Raw genomic sequence first — 15487 nt, forward strand, 5'->3', positions numbered from 1 at the left:
ACACCGTTTTGTTCGCCAGCTCCTTAATGCAGTGTTTGACAACTAGTCAAATCGTTAGGTATCTTTTTAGCAAACGTCAAAACACGCGCTCAGTATGCGAGCTTCTATGAAATACTGGCAGGTGACGTCACGATGATTTGACGTACTTATTTAGTTTAATCGACAATTTAAAATGGTTATTACACTTAAAACTAACAACGGATGTGAATTTTACGTATTTTGGAAGTACCTCTATTTAATAATCACTGAGAAATAATTTATTTGACAGAGGCTATTTGCCTCTGTCGAAAATAAATTATAGTATTATTACGTCATATAGCAATGACTGATTGGACAAAAACATTACGTCGGTCGTTGCTTTGCTCCTGTTCAATGGAGACGCATCCTACCGGTAAAGCCGCAATGTAAAGCGGCTTTCCATTAGGAAAGCCAATTAGAAGTAAATGCCTGTAGATACTTATGGCTTTGTTAATCCCTTCTGTCGAATAATAACCCGTTTCAGTCAATCAGCTTGTTCGCGTCCACAGCTGGGCATAGGCCTTCCCAAGAGCGTGCCACCACACACGATCTTCCGCTTTCCTCATCCACCCCCTTCCCGCTTTATTTTTTATTTATTTGTACCAGAAAGTTGTAACAATTAAGAGAAAAAGAAAGAAAAAGTGGTCAGAGAAGCACTCATCTATAAGAGATCTTGGTGAGTGACCCTTGGCAGTACGAGAGGTTGTAATTGTAAATGTAATTTTTTTAAGATCGTCAGTCCAGCGGGTTTGAAGTTGTCCCACACTGCGCTTGCCGATACGCGGTCTCCACTCCAGAACACGTCTATCCCAGTGGCCATCAGTTCTGCGGCAGACGTGGCCTGCCCATTGCCACTTCAGCTGGCTAATTCGTTGAGCTATGTCGGTCACTCTGGTTCTCCTACGGATATCCTCGTTACGGATTTTGTCCCTCAGAAATAATCCGCTCCGTGGCACGCTGAGCGACTCTGAACTTGTGGACAAGGCCGTATAGCCCGTTTCAGTACCTATAATTGAATTTCAATCAAAACTTAACTCATAACTATAACCTAGTATCCACGATTAGCTGTACATCCAAAACTTTATATCCATTTATCTATTAATAAGTAGTTTCTCATTGAGAACTAAACCTGTAAATAAGTGCTGCAAATAGCTATGCGTTGTTGAAGCACTTCGAAGTTCGAACTTCAAACATTGTGGGCCAACCCTAATAAATAATGAAAAAAGTTTTAGTGATGTATTACAGAGAGTTTGAATTCGAATTTCAGCTGTCCTTTCCTTTAGACTAGTTTGTCTAATGAATGCGGTCAAAACTATCCTAAGGCCTCATTTACACGAGAGCTTTTTAACAGCCGTTAAAAAGCGTCCAAATAGAACTCTCGTGAAAAAGATCGTGTGTAAATGAGGCCTAGTGTCGCTAACTTTCGGCGACGCAATTTACGCAGGTATGTCACAACACTAGCGCGGTTACGCACTCATCCGATCCGAATCTGTGAAAACACGTTCCGAAGTAGTCTTAAAACTATTTGTATGGTAGCGTACGCACTAGATCCGACTTCCGTCATCCAATTTATCTCCGTCATCCGTGAGAATTAATCATGGATCTAGTGTGCTACCAGTTATAGCCTCGCTTTACTGCGCTGTTCTCGCTGTACTGCGACTGCACGGTAGGACATCACACCAAACGCGCGCGTACGCGTGAACGATTAATAAATACAACACTGTATTAAACCTATAAGAGTCTCAGAAGTCGGCTTTTGACAAAGATTGGTAGACATCACACACTTTTGAGAAGAATACGGAGAATTCCCAAGCATATAGGTTTCCTCAAGATGTTTTCCTTCACCGTTAAACAAGAGATATTCAATTGCTTAACATTCACATAGCTGCGCTCTGGTCATTTAATTCTTTCACCAAAGGTTGCTTGTAAGAGATTGCCTTTGCAATAAAGCCGCCTTTGCACCCTCATGTATAGTTTCTTCTGTGTTTTCTGTATATGTATATATGTTTGTGTGTGCAATAAAGAATTCTAAATAAATAAGTAAAATAAAATAAATTTACTCAGAAAAGTTAAACGGTGCGGGCCCGAGAACGAACTCCCGACCTTCCCAATAGGAGGCGGACGTTTGAACCACTAAGCTATCACGGCTCTTGTTACATGTTATACGAGTAATTACCTCATAAAAGCATAACGTAAAAGTTGGTTAAAACTTTCCTCGGATAGCTGCAATATATTGTGTGCTTCGGGCAGTAAAAGACAACTTTAGTACTTACACTGACCTCGGTTAAAGCATAATATTTCATGTAAAAAGTTTTAAAAAGTTGTACATATTGTACGTTATACCTAGGATTGCCAGATGCCCCGTATTTTACGGGTTACCCTGTATTTCAGGGTATATGAACCCCGTTATATCGAAAATAAAATACAGGGCAAATAAAGCTCCCGTGTTTTTTTTTAAATTCAGTCGGAGCTGGCTGACGAAACCAAACCCTGACCCTTTGTCCAGTAGAAAGAATATTAATGTGCGGCAATGCGTGAACCAATACCCGCGTAGCCAAAATCGACATTATGAAGGCGGAGTTACAAGTTGGATGTCATTTAAAGTTAACATGCAAAGATTTTGTAACAAAATGAAGAGTTTTTAAAAGCTGTTTCTTCAAAAGTAGGTATATTAAAAAATCTGTCTCCCGTAAAACCCGTAAATCAAGAAGTGGCAGGTGGCAACCCTGGTTATGCCTACAGGGTGTTTGGTAATTATTATATAATGACGACACGTACTCATGCTACTTTGATCTGATAAATACAATGCTAAAGTAAAATAGCTGTGATAGCCAAGTGGTTAGAACGTCCGCCTACTAATCGGAGGTTGGGGGTTCGATCCCGGGCACGCACCACTAACTTTTCAGTTATGTGCGTTTTAAGCAATTAAATATCACTTACTTTAACGGTGAAGGAAAACATCGTGAGGAAACCTGCATGCCTGAGAGTTCTCCATGTTCTCAAAGGTGTGTGAAGTCTGCCAATCCGCATTGGGCCAGCGTGGCAGACTATGGCCTAAACCCTTCTCATTCTGAGAGGAGACCCGTACTCAGTAGTGGGGCGGAAATGGGTTGATCATGATGAAGTAAAATAAGGAAATAAAATTATAAAAATTTCCATACTAATTTTTTTATGTCCAAGTTTTCATTGCTCTAACGTGCCCTAGCTCACTGAGATCGTTGGCCTTGGCCTATCTAAAGATGGCCATAACGATCTCAGTGAGTTAGGGCACGTTAGGGTCATGAAAACTTTGACATATTTTTTTTTTTAATTTTGTATGGAAATTTTTATAATTTTATTTCGTCATTATACTTCAGCATTGTATTTATCAGATCAAAGTAGCATGGGTACGTGTTGTCTTTATATACTAATTACCAAACACCCTGTATACCCTATCCGCGAAATGAAGTTAGAATAGCGCTCTCTCTATTTTTGTATGGGATTAGGTAGAGAGAGCGCTATATTAACTGCATTCCAAGGAACGGGTAAAGGCATAAGATACAATGTATGTATATATGAACATTACTAATGAAGCACCTCTTCAAAGTTTCCCACAGGCTCTTTATCAATGGTCAGATAAACTTTTGTTTTAGTGTACGTAGTTTTCCAGTTTATCGGAAAATTCCGACTTGGTCTTATTAAATTGGCGTGAGAGGCTTTATCCGGGTCTATTTACTATTTAGTAACTAGGTACTAACGTATGTAGTATATTGTTTACCCACTCAATACTCACGAAAAATAAGAAACTTGTGGAATATCCTGACTAATGACTTGGCAACTGTAACAACATTATATAAAGTTTATTTATATTATTTACTATAGTCGACAGGTCGAGATGGCAATCGGAGTGGGAACACCCCACAACACCCACACAACCTCCACGCTAATCCGCTGCGGCATACCCCCGCCTCATACCCCGATTATCATCTCGACCTGTCGCCTTATAGGTATAGCCATAGCTGCAACGCATAATTCACATCGCTACACGTACCTATCCTATCTACTTAAGCCTTGAAAATTAGGGTCTCTTTGTTAAATTCCGTACTTTTCCTTGTGTTTTCCTTCTTAAATATGTATAACATAATAAAGGCGTAGTGTGAGGGACCCTTCCTTCGTACTGGAAACCCAAATTCCTATAAAGTTTTAGCCATACAAAAAACGTGACAGAAAGAGTTCGAAGTTTGAGGGTCTTAGCACATTACTGATTAGCTTATGAGTTATGCCAACGACTTCTTCCGAGTGGACTACACTTTCAAACTCCTACTTTACCCCCTTAAGGGCTGAAGTTCCAAAAATCCTTTCTAAGTGGATGTCGACGTCACAATAGCTATCTGCATGCCATATTTTTGCCCGATCCATTCAGAAGTTTGAGTTGTGCGTTGATAGATCAGTCAGTCAGTCAGTCAGTCAATCACATTTTCCTTTTATATGGCATATTATTGTAAATTGTACATTTGAAAAGAGCAACCGCCGAGTTTCTTGCTGGTTCTTCTCGGTAGGAACAGCATTCCGAACCAGTGGTAGATTATTTTGACGATTCAAAAGCACTTGTAAAAGTTTAATTGAATAAAAATAAATTGAATTTGAATTTGAATTATATATTTAGATTGTTGTCGTCGTGTGAACGACTGTCTTGTATACGGTAAAACTTCATACGTGAAAAAATAGCCACCATGTGAGCGTAGCTTTACACAACAATATAAAAATACATAGCGCCATGTGTCTGAGCCTTTATGTTAGGCGGAATTTACATTACGAAATTAATAGGACGACATTACAAGTACCTAATCGTTTAAACTCGTAATGCATGTGTAAAACGAAATAATACGTTTACACGTGCAATTGATAATGAAATTAATGTCGTGAAACTAATTTCGTAAAGTAAATTCTGCTTTAACGCAACAATGCACACAACAAATTACCAGCTCTAAGGCAAGCGTTTTGTTTTACAAAACCCTTGTAAACTCCGTTCACACGACCACAACTATCTAGTACATTTTTTTTTTTTTTCTTTAAATCTGGCTTTACTCTGATTAGCCAATGTCAAGTTTGTGATATTTTCAAGTTATTGAATTTATACAAGTATGGACTCCGTCTGCGCCGGCGCCCACCGACATACGCGCGGCGCCCCTTTAGAGCGCTTCCCAGTCAGTTCCACCACCAAAAAACACCAACTAACACAAAAACCAGCCACTCTTAACAAAAAAAAACACTCCAAACAAGCACAGCACGCGCGCCAGCAAACGCCATCGCAGACGAAGTCCTATCTAGTACATAGATATAAAAGCCAGTGGGACTTCGTCTGTGGTAGCGTTTGCTGGCGCACGGGTGCCGCGTGTATGTCGGCGGGCGCCGGCACAGACGAAGTCCATACTTATACATATAGTTTCCCTAACTTGTAAATAACTATAAACTTGACATTGGCTAATCAGTGTAAAGCCAGACGAGAGAAAAAAAAAGCCTTAGTATAGTATTATTTGGATTTCTGTGATCTAGTACCTACCTACTAGATCTAGGTATGTAGGTAGGTAGCTCAGATACGCTTCAGTTATTTCGTACAAAACTGCCTATTCTCTCGATACAGAGGCTTATTTCCTGTCTGGTAATTATTTCACATTGAAATAAGTATATAAATTTTATTTTACATGCTTTTGATTTATATAGTGTTTATATAAATAGGGCAGATATCACTACACATTATGAATGCGAAATTGTGTTTGTTTGTTAGTTCAGTCATGCTGCAACGGAGCAATAGATTTTTTGGTGATTGTTAGGGATCCGTACCTCAAAAGGAAAAACGGAACGCGTATAGTTTAAGAATATTTAGTTTTTGATTTATCGTGCAAAATGTTGGAAAAAATACCCGAGCACGGAACCCTCAGTGCGCGAGTCTGACTCGCACTTGGCCGGTTTTTTATTCCGGGAAATGAATGAATTTTCAGGAGATTACAAAAAACCTAAATCCACATGGACGAAGTCGCGGACATCAGCTAGTACCTATATTTTAATGTTATAAAAGCCCTATAAGTAATGAAATATAAAAGCAGGCTGCCTTATGCAACAAAATTTAATAATAATTTAATGTATCTGGACGTAAAATCTCTTCTACGAAAAAGTCAATCTTTTTTACAAAAATATAGCAGGCAAATCTTTGTAAAATGAAACTCGTTATTTTACTTTTAAAGTAAATACAAAACTAATATAAAACTCGATAGGTACCTAGGTACTAGGTATTAATCAAAGAATTTAATATATATTAGTTTTGTATCAAAAGAAAAGTCGGCGCGGTGGGACACTGAAATTAATATAACGAAACCTTTGAAATGTAAAACATTTCTAACGAAACTAGAGCGTTTGCGATTGGATTTTGTTTTTCTGTACAAAAATTTTCGCCCTTTTTTTTACATAAACCATTAGTTGTAACGCTCACAGGCAGAGTGGAATAATCCATACTAATATTATTTTGTTATTATTTATTTTGCAATAATGCGGAAGAAGTCATCATCAACATCAATCTTAAACACATTGTTCAAATGTTGGTGAGGCCACCTTTGTAAATATTCTGTCTTTTTGCCACGAATATAGTAATAGGTACTAACATTAGGTTTTAAGTGTGTCTGTAATCTGTAATAAACTGAGCCCTAGTTGCTTCAAATAAAAAGGTTTATTATTATTATAAAAGACATGGCTCTATTTCAATCTGTCTGTATATGCTGGCCCTAATGGTAGCTTTCCACGCGGTTTGATGTTACGCAATCCATATCACGGACGCTGAACTTTAAGGTATTTTACAAAAAAGAGGATTCTCAATTTGACCTCTATTGTATCTAGGGGCGCGATTTTCTCGCTACTGGCTTGACCGATTTGAATGTGATTTCTAAATAACAAAAATCGAGTTTTTACATTTTTTACTGAATGACCACCAAATCACTTGGCAGCACATCTATGGCAGCTGGGTGGCGACGGTCACGGCCAAAGCAGATCAAACCTAAGCTAATAAAGAGATTATAAAGCAAGTATTAGCTCTAGCCGGGAATCGAACCCAGGGTTAAGGTTACCCACTCAAACAGTATTCACAAAAGCATCAATGAGGTCGTCATAAAATTCATCCTATAAAGAAGTCAATGGAGCAATAAGCTTTTAATTAGGTACCAAAAAAGATTTCAAATGAAATTTTTTCACGAAAATTTAAAATTTCGGAGAGTTATAATTAACTCCTAATTAAAAGAGATGTTCCGAGATGTACCTACTCTCAAGTTCAAAGTAGACATTTTTTTAAATTTATTTTTATTTAAACGAAAAAATATAGGACATCTTGATGACTCAGTGATGATTGATTTTTCCCCTTTCTCTTTCGACTGAGGTTATGCTACTTTGAGCTCTAGCCCACAGTTATCTGGAGACTGTGCCAGAAGTCTGACGAGACTCCGATGTTCATAATCTTCTACTCTTCGCTCTAATGAATAAAGTACGTAGCATCCAGGTATGGAAAAATATCGAACACCCTGAGGAAGCTACTTTTACTCCAGTCACGAAATGGCCTGCTGTGCCTGGCAGTCACAAGTATTGGTATGGAAATTTAAAATTAGTGACGGTCGAAGTGATACAAGGAATTCAAAGACCTGCACAGCCTCAAAGAAGAAGTTTATGCTAGGAGTGACAGTGGAGTGCACAGGGTTCGTAGCCAGGTTATAGGTATTGTTAAGTAAGTAGTAAGCCAGGTTAGGCATTTTTAGGTAAATAAGTAGGGTTGTGAAGTTCCTGAGCATACTCGTCGAAGTAAATCCGATACAAGTGTAAATTAAAAATTTATAACACCCCCGACAAGTGAAGGTTACAGTAACTAGAAAACAGCTGATAACTTTCAAACGGCTGAACCGATTTTCTTGGATTATAGCTAAGAACACTCTCGATCAAGCCACCTTTCAAACAAAAAAAAAAACAAATTAAAATCGGTTGATTAGTTTAGGAGCTACGATGCCACAGACAGATATACAGATACACAGATACACAGATACACACGTCAAACTTATAACACCCCTCTTTTTGGGTCGGGGGTTAAAAAGACTGATTAACAGGCGACATTGCGTCGCGTCGGCCGGTCAGACGTATCAATATCGATGACAAGCGGTAGTTAAAAAACCAGCCAAGTGCGAGTCGGACTTACACACGAAGGGTTGCGTACCATCGTACAAGATATATGTAACTCTTTTATGTGGATCATTAGATTTAATAAATAAATTTTTTCATGAACACTTTTTATGTGATGTTACCACATATTCACGGTTTTCGGATTATTTCTTTACTCGTGCTATAGGATCTAGGTACCTACCTTTTTTAATTTCATGACTCTAGGTAATTACCCTATATGTTTTCTTGACAGACACAACGTATAGACGACAAAGTGATCCTATAAGGGTTCCATTTGGTGTACGGAACCCTAAAAATTAAAAACACAACTGCCTGCTGCCTAATTAATTAATTAAAGAATAATCACAATTAAAAAGGGCGCCATACGGCCGCGCCATATTTATTTTTAAAAAAGAATTATATCCAGTGTCACTCGGTGTGATGTATGAGGGATTTTATCGATACCCCATACATCAAAATCTGTCCGGCATTTAGAAGTTATGGTGGATTGTGAAGGATTTATGAAAGTCACATAAATACACCTGAAAACATAGCACTCCTTTTTACCTGACTGCGGTAAAGCCAAAAGAAAGGGTTTTGGTTTTAGCAGTCTATGTATGTAGGTATATGTATGTTTGTACGTATGTATGTACGAGTATGTATGTATGTTTGTATCCAAATTCTGTGTTCCACTGTAGCGCCTAAATTACTGGGCCGATTTTGATGAATACGTGTCAATTGATTCGTTGTAAAGGTCCGGGTGATGATATAGGCTACATTTTATACGAAAAAATTGACCTAAATATACCAAGCGACAGAAAAACAATTTCACTATAATATTTCAGCGTTTATTATAATGATCGCAGTCGGGTTTTAGTTTTCAACTTGTTTCAAGCAGTCATGTAATAAAAAAGTAAAGGCTGTTGAAATCTCGCATTTTACTGATTCTGTAATCCGGGCGCTTTGCACAGTGTTGTAGGAGTATAATCGCGACCTTGTGTTTTATTTTGGACGCTCGACCTGACACCTCAAGGGGGCTCTTAAGGGATGATTTATGTGAGAGCGTGCCGAGTCCGACCTGCGTAGTAGGTTATCTCTACTATGAATAAAGAAAACAGCCACGTGCGGGGCGGATTGCACACCGAGAGAATTGTAACTTGAAAGCTATTTTAGGGAACGTTTAATATAGTTAGTTAGTTTAATATAGCTATAGTTATTTGGCCAAAAGTTTAACTGACCCTGGCAAAAACAATTTCCTTTTGTTTGAACCGCACAACGTTGTGCTTTTGTTGCTTTGTATGCTTAGTATTATTGCTGACATCAGAAAAACTGAAAAACATTGATATTTCACCTCCAGGTTATCTTATTCACGATACGAGAGATACAGAAGGGGGGGGGGGGGCAAATTAAAGTATACCGAAATAAGCAGGACAAAAATAATTCTTGCGCATATAAGATTGTTATTAAAGCAAGAAATGTAGCGCGCGTGTAAGTGCGCATGCCAATACGAGCGTAGTACACGCAAAAAAAAACCTCTAAACTACATCTGCCCTCACATAAATAATAGATCTTACCAAGTAGTGCCATGAAGAAGCCGTAAAGCACACACATGGTGTGGCCGAAGATCCAGCGATGGAAGAGCGCGGATATCAGCGTCAGAGGGTTGCCCAGCACCGACACCGAGAAGTCGGAGCACACCAGGTTGAACAGGATTATGTTCAGCGGCGTCCACAGCTGGGAACAAAAAGTGAAGTTAATCACACTAATATTATAAAGGCGAAAGTTTGTATGTGTGTGTGTGTGTGTGTATGTTTGTTACTCCTTCACGCAAAAACCACTGGACGGATTTGGCTGAAATTTGGAATAGAGATAGATAATATCCTGGATTAGCACATAGGCTACTTTTTATCCCGAAAAAATCAAAGAGTTCCCACGGGATTTTGAAAAACCTAAATCCACGCGGGCGAAGTCGCGGGCATCGACTAGTAAAAAATAATTCTAAGCTATGTCTTTGAACTTTGTAGTGGGAGCAAGTGGGAGCATGCTGATGCCAATGATTTAGCCGAGCCGGTTTTTGTGGAAATGCAACTGGTGTCACTCAGTTGTTCAGTGCTCGCCGCATAACTCGAAACCACAAAACTCCGGCATACAGGTTTCCTGACACCTTTCCGTCACCTTTAAAGCAAGCCTCAAAATTAGAAGTGCATGACCTGGATCCCTCCGACTTGGAAGCCGAAGTCTTTTTTTTTTATTCACTATAGGTAAGCGCTTGACCACAATCACACCTGATGGAAAGTGATGATGTGGTCTAAGATGGGACGCGTTTACCTAGAAGGTGCCTATTCACTCTTGTTTTAAAGAAGCTATCACAGCTAAGGGTTTGGATTTTTTGTTTACTTTGATTATTGTTTCTGGTCTGGTGGGATACCGTTCTATGACTGGTTTCCACCCTATTGACAAAATCGTGCCACCAAGGAATTTAAAATTTAGAGTTAGTTAGTTAGGTATGGGTTAAAAAAAAAACGGGTAAGTTTTTTCGGGGTAAGAGTAGAGTGAGTTATTTAGTGAGTTATTTATATAGTGTACCAAATTACCATTATGTAATTAGCATTTTTAAGATGGCGTTTTGTTCCCATTGATTTTACGAAAATGCCCACCAAAATAGATTAAAATTGAAGGAGCTCACTCGTAAAAAATTGTTGCTATAAATTTTAGAAAATATTACGGCACAATTTCGTTATTAAGTGCCAGGTTCTAAATTTCAAGTAGAGCTTCAAGTTAAAACGAAGTAATTATTTATTTTGTGCTAAAACTTTTGAACCACTTACAACAAAGTTATCTTATAAATTTGAAATATGAAATGGCTTTTCGTCTTCATACATTGTATAACTTAAAATATCCGTAGATTCCTCTGAGCTTTTAAGCTCTTAAGAAAAATCGCGCTAAGCGGTTTCCACAAAAGCGTAGCGCTGAGAAAACTAAACCAGAGTGATGTTATAATTATTTATTACTGGAGATACAAAAATCGTCCATCTGCAGGCGTCAAGAACGTATATTTACGAAGTAAAAAATATTATTTAAATACAATGTATTTTCACCACTTCATAAAATAGCAGTTTAGGTATAGTACGTAAGTTCATAAATCTCTTACTTTTGCCTCGGGGCCTCCTAATATGCGTTTAGGCTGACCACGCCACGGCGCAGATTTTTATAATTTCCTCATTCCTCATTCCTTGTGTTCCATAAAAGCTGCATTAGATATGTTTTCTTCAGGCTTTGATTCAACCCGGACACATTTCTGTGAGAAGTTAGTGCGATTTGTGTACATTTTATATCAGCTAAAGGAAAATATATGTGTCTTGGGAAAACCTTCAGTAGGCACCTTTTCTAATATTTTAGTCATAAACTAGCTTATGCCCGCCACTTCGTCTGCGTGGACTACACAAATTTCGAACCCCTATTTTACCCCCTTAGGGGTCGAATTTTCAAAAATCATTACTTGACGGATGTACGTTATAATAGCTATCTGCATGCCAAACAGCCTGATCGTCCAGTGGTTTGAGCTGTGCGTTGATAAATCAGTCAGTCATTCAGTCACCTTTTCCTTTTTACCTGACTACGGCAAAGCCAAAAGAAATGGTTAGGATTTTAGCACTCTATGTACCTACATGTGTGTATGTATGTTTGTATCAGATTCTGTGTGTACCGCACCGCTAAATTACTGGGTCGATTTAGATTAATGAGTTGTCAATCAATTTGTTATTATGGTCCGGTAAACATAGCCACCATTTCAATATATTTATGCTAATATAATTTTTGTACGACAAAACATTCATAGTTACAAAAAAATCGGTGATTTCCACGACCGGCAAACTAGAAACCGTGATAGGCTCGCATATCCTACGCTCCGCCTCAGGAAAGTTGGAAAATCGTTTGTGGGAATGAGTGTAATATTTTATAATAAAATTCCACAATCAATTTTAGACTTGCCTTTACACAAGTTTAAAAAATCTATTAAAAGTATGCTCCTGAAAAAAGCTTATTATACAATCGAAGATTATGTAAATGACAAAAAAGCTTGGATTTGATGCGCTCCAGCAATACACGGCGCTGCAATTGCTTGTATACAGTATGGCATATTATTGTAAATAGTACATTTGAAAAGAGCAACCGCCGAGTTTCTTGCTGGTTCTTCTCGGTAGGAACAGCATTCCGAACCAGTGGTAGATTATTTTGACGATTCAAAATCACTTGTAAAAGTTTAATTGAATAAAAATAATTTGAATTTGAATAGGAATAAGATCAGTATGGCAGATGTTACATCCAAAAATGTGGGGGTCACCAAAAATCTTTTTTTTGCTATTGTATCGAATGGGATATCGAATGAAAGAGTAGAAAATTTTGAGTCAATAAGTATAAATATAGTACAATGTTAAAATACACCGAGCGACAGAAAAACAATTTTACCTACTATATTTATCGCTATTAGCTATTTATCGGCAGTTCGCTGGTAGTAGTCGGGGTTTAGGGTTGTATAACTTTATCTTGTATTATATTTTTACGAGTGCCAGGCACAAGCTGCCTCGTGCGGTAATTTGCTGCGATGTGGCACACAACACAATAAAGTTTTAAAATATGCCAGAAGTTTGAAATTCACGATGAGTTCTGTTTTCTGAGGTGTCTACATACAAAGTATGATACTTTGTATGTAGACACGTATTACAAAACATATTTATATTAGGCGAAACATGGTTCAAACCGCATTGAAATTATGCTTGTTCCAGCGCAGCGCTTCGTTGTGATTGTGCTAAATTTGTATGGATTCTGCATTGCGTGTAATTTTACGTCAGGCTCTTTAGTGTGATAACACGTCATAGTTGTATAAACCTAGTCCGCCATTGTTTACGTACAGGTCGATTAATAAAGCAACTAATATCTAAAGTTAGTGTTATTTGTGCCCCAATGTATACCTAAATATACATGTTGGTGGCCCATGAGGGGAACCAAGCAGCGTGAACCAGCAGTACAGCGAAAATATTGCATCACGACGCAGAAATATCAAGATAAGTGTCCATCCTTTGTCCTACTTTTTTCTTATCCAAATTTCCAAAATAGTGGCTAAAGCTATTAGGAATTGCATTTATTTGTGTAGATAAGGTTTCGTTCGTGTTGTAATTAGTGTAAAATATCATTAAGTAACGTAAAATTACGAGATAAAGCGCAGTGAAAGTTTTTTCAACCCACCTACATTTGTAAATAAAAAATTAAATTTGTGATTATCGTGAACTTTATTTGATATAAATACTTAGATAGTTCTGCCGACTATTCCAGGCTGTAACCAGCGTTGTGCTACGCAACTGCTGCATGACAGCAGCAGTTATTTATCGCATGCAGCACGCGGGTAATCAAGGCAAATCAAGGTTTGGTGGTCTTCAGCCTGGCATCCTAGCGCAACCGAAACGAGGAACGTGAGCTTATTGTTTTCATTTAGTTTATTGAGTTAAAGTTATTAGTTTTGATTACCTGACATCGAATAACTAACAATGCCTACCGAAAGTGATAAAAAACAGGGCTTAAAGGAATTATTAGTCAAGCGAACGTCCGCCAAAGGACAGATCACTAAATTTAAGAATTACTTGAGCGGACTTGCTATTAAGCCCGACTTGAACAACATTCAATTAACTGAGTTGAATCTTAAGCTTGCCAAGTTCGAGGCATTGTCAGTTAGAGTTGATGACTTGCAAAGTGACATCGAGGTTTTATGTCCAGAAAATATTGCTACCGAAATCGATGAACGTGAAAGCATAGAACACGATATCATTATTAACATTGCCACGGCCAAAACATTGGTGGAAAAATTCACAAAAAAGGTTGAGTGTGAGCATATGAGACTAGGCTCGTTTCTTGACAATTCTTGCCATTCTGAGAATCAAGAAATTGGGTTAAAACTACCTCGTATTGAAATTGCTAAGTTTGATGGCGCGTGTTTTCGTTGGATGGAGTTTCGTGATACGTTTGAATGCTTGATTCATAAAAATTCGCGTCTCACTGATATTCACAAATTTCATTACCTTATTTCATATTTAGAAGGCGAGGCAGCACGAATCATTTCAAATCTAGAAGTTTCATCCGCTAATTATTCTGAAGCGTGGAATTTGCTATGCAATCGATACAACAATAAAAGGATTTTGATAAATCATCATTTAAATTCATTGTTTAATTTTAAGCAGCTTCCACGCGAATCAGAGAAGTCCTTAAGATTCTTGGTCGATCACGTGACAAAAAATTTGCGCGCGCTGGCCAGTTTAGGACAGCCAACGGACCAGTGGGACGTGTTGATTATTTTTATGCTGGCTTCTAAATTGGATAGCACCACACTTATAAAATGGGAAGAGCACCGCAACAATTTAGACGATGACGCTCCAACTTTGGAACAGTTTTTTAAATTTATGATTGATCGTGCGAATGTGCTAGATGCTTTAAACCGTACAAGTAGGCATGACAGCTCTGGTTCTAAGCCCCACATCAATAGTGTACGTAATATTTCAACTCCAAATGATAATCTCAATAAGCAACAAGCATCTTATACTAAATCATTTGCATCAGTGAATAAGTTTAGAAGGTCAATTAACGTTCTTTCTTGTGTTATATGCAATAATAATCATAAAATTTACGATTGCCCTACCTTTAAATCAAAGAGTGTAGACGAAAGGATGAAGGAGGTTAATAAATACAAATTATGTGTGAACTGCCTTCGTCAAGGACACATGGCCAATAATTGCCGCCTGCGCCCTTGTCAGTGCGGGGAGTTGCATAATAATTTGCTCCATAGTCCGAGTCAGACTACTAGCCACCACGTTGATGTGGATGATATAGATAATAGTAGTGATGATGAATTAATGGTTAACTTTTCAAGACAAAATTCAAAGCAAATTCTTTTATCAACAGCTATTGTGGAAGTTACTAATCCATTGAACCGGCAAAAGGTCAAGGTTAGAGCGCTTCTAGACTGTGGCAGTCAAGTGTCATTTATTTCCAAAAATCTAAAGAATAGACTACAATTAAAATCAAATCCTATTGACTCGCTTAAGGTCATAGGAATAGGAAGAAATAGTTTGGATAATGTGTCAGAGAGTTGCGATTTACAAATAAATTCTATAAATAGTACCTTCAGTATAAATATGTCAAGCCTTGTACTTAATGAACTAACAGGAGAGATACCTAAGCACCCCGTTAATATTGATTCCTTAAATTTACCCAAAGATGTTTTATTGGCTGATCCTAAATTTTATAAACCATT

At 37.9% G+C, this 15487-nt stretch overlaps 1 protein-coding gene across 1 annotated transcript in view; it reads right to left on the minus strand.

Annotated features, from left to right (window-relative positions):
* Nucleotides 1-15487, minus strand: part of LOC123873265 (parapinopsin-like) — a 50884-nt gene that overhangs the window by 22638 nt on the left and 12759 nt on the right. The window contains exon 2 of the mRNA XM_045918048.1: nucleotides 9762-9921. Within this exon, the coding sequence (XP_045774004.1) occupies nucleotides 9762-9921 (160 nt within the window). The remainder of the gene's footprint in view (nucleotides 1-9761; nucleotides 9922-15487) is intronic.

This window comes from Maniola jurtina, chromosome 16 (assembly GCF_905333055.1).
Source record: "Maniola jurtina chromosome 16, ilManJurt1.1, whole genome shotgun sequence".
Lineage (NCBI taxonomy): Eukaryota > Metazoa > Arthropoda > Insecta > Lepidoptera > Nymphalidae > Maniola > Maniola jurtina.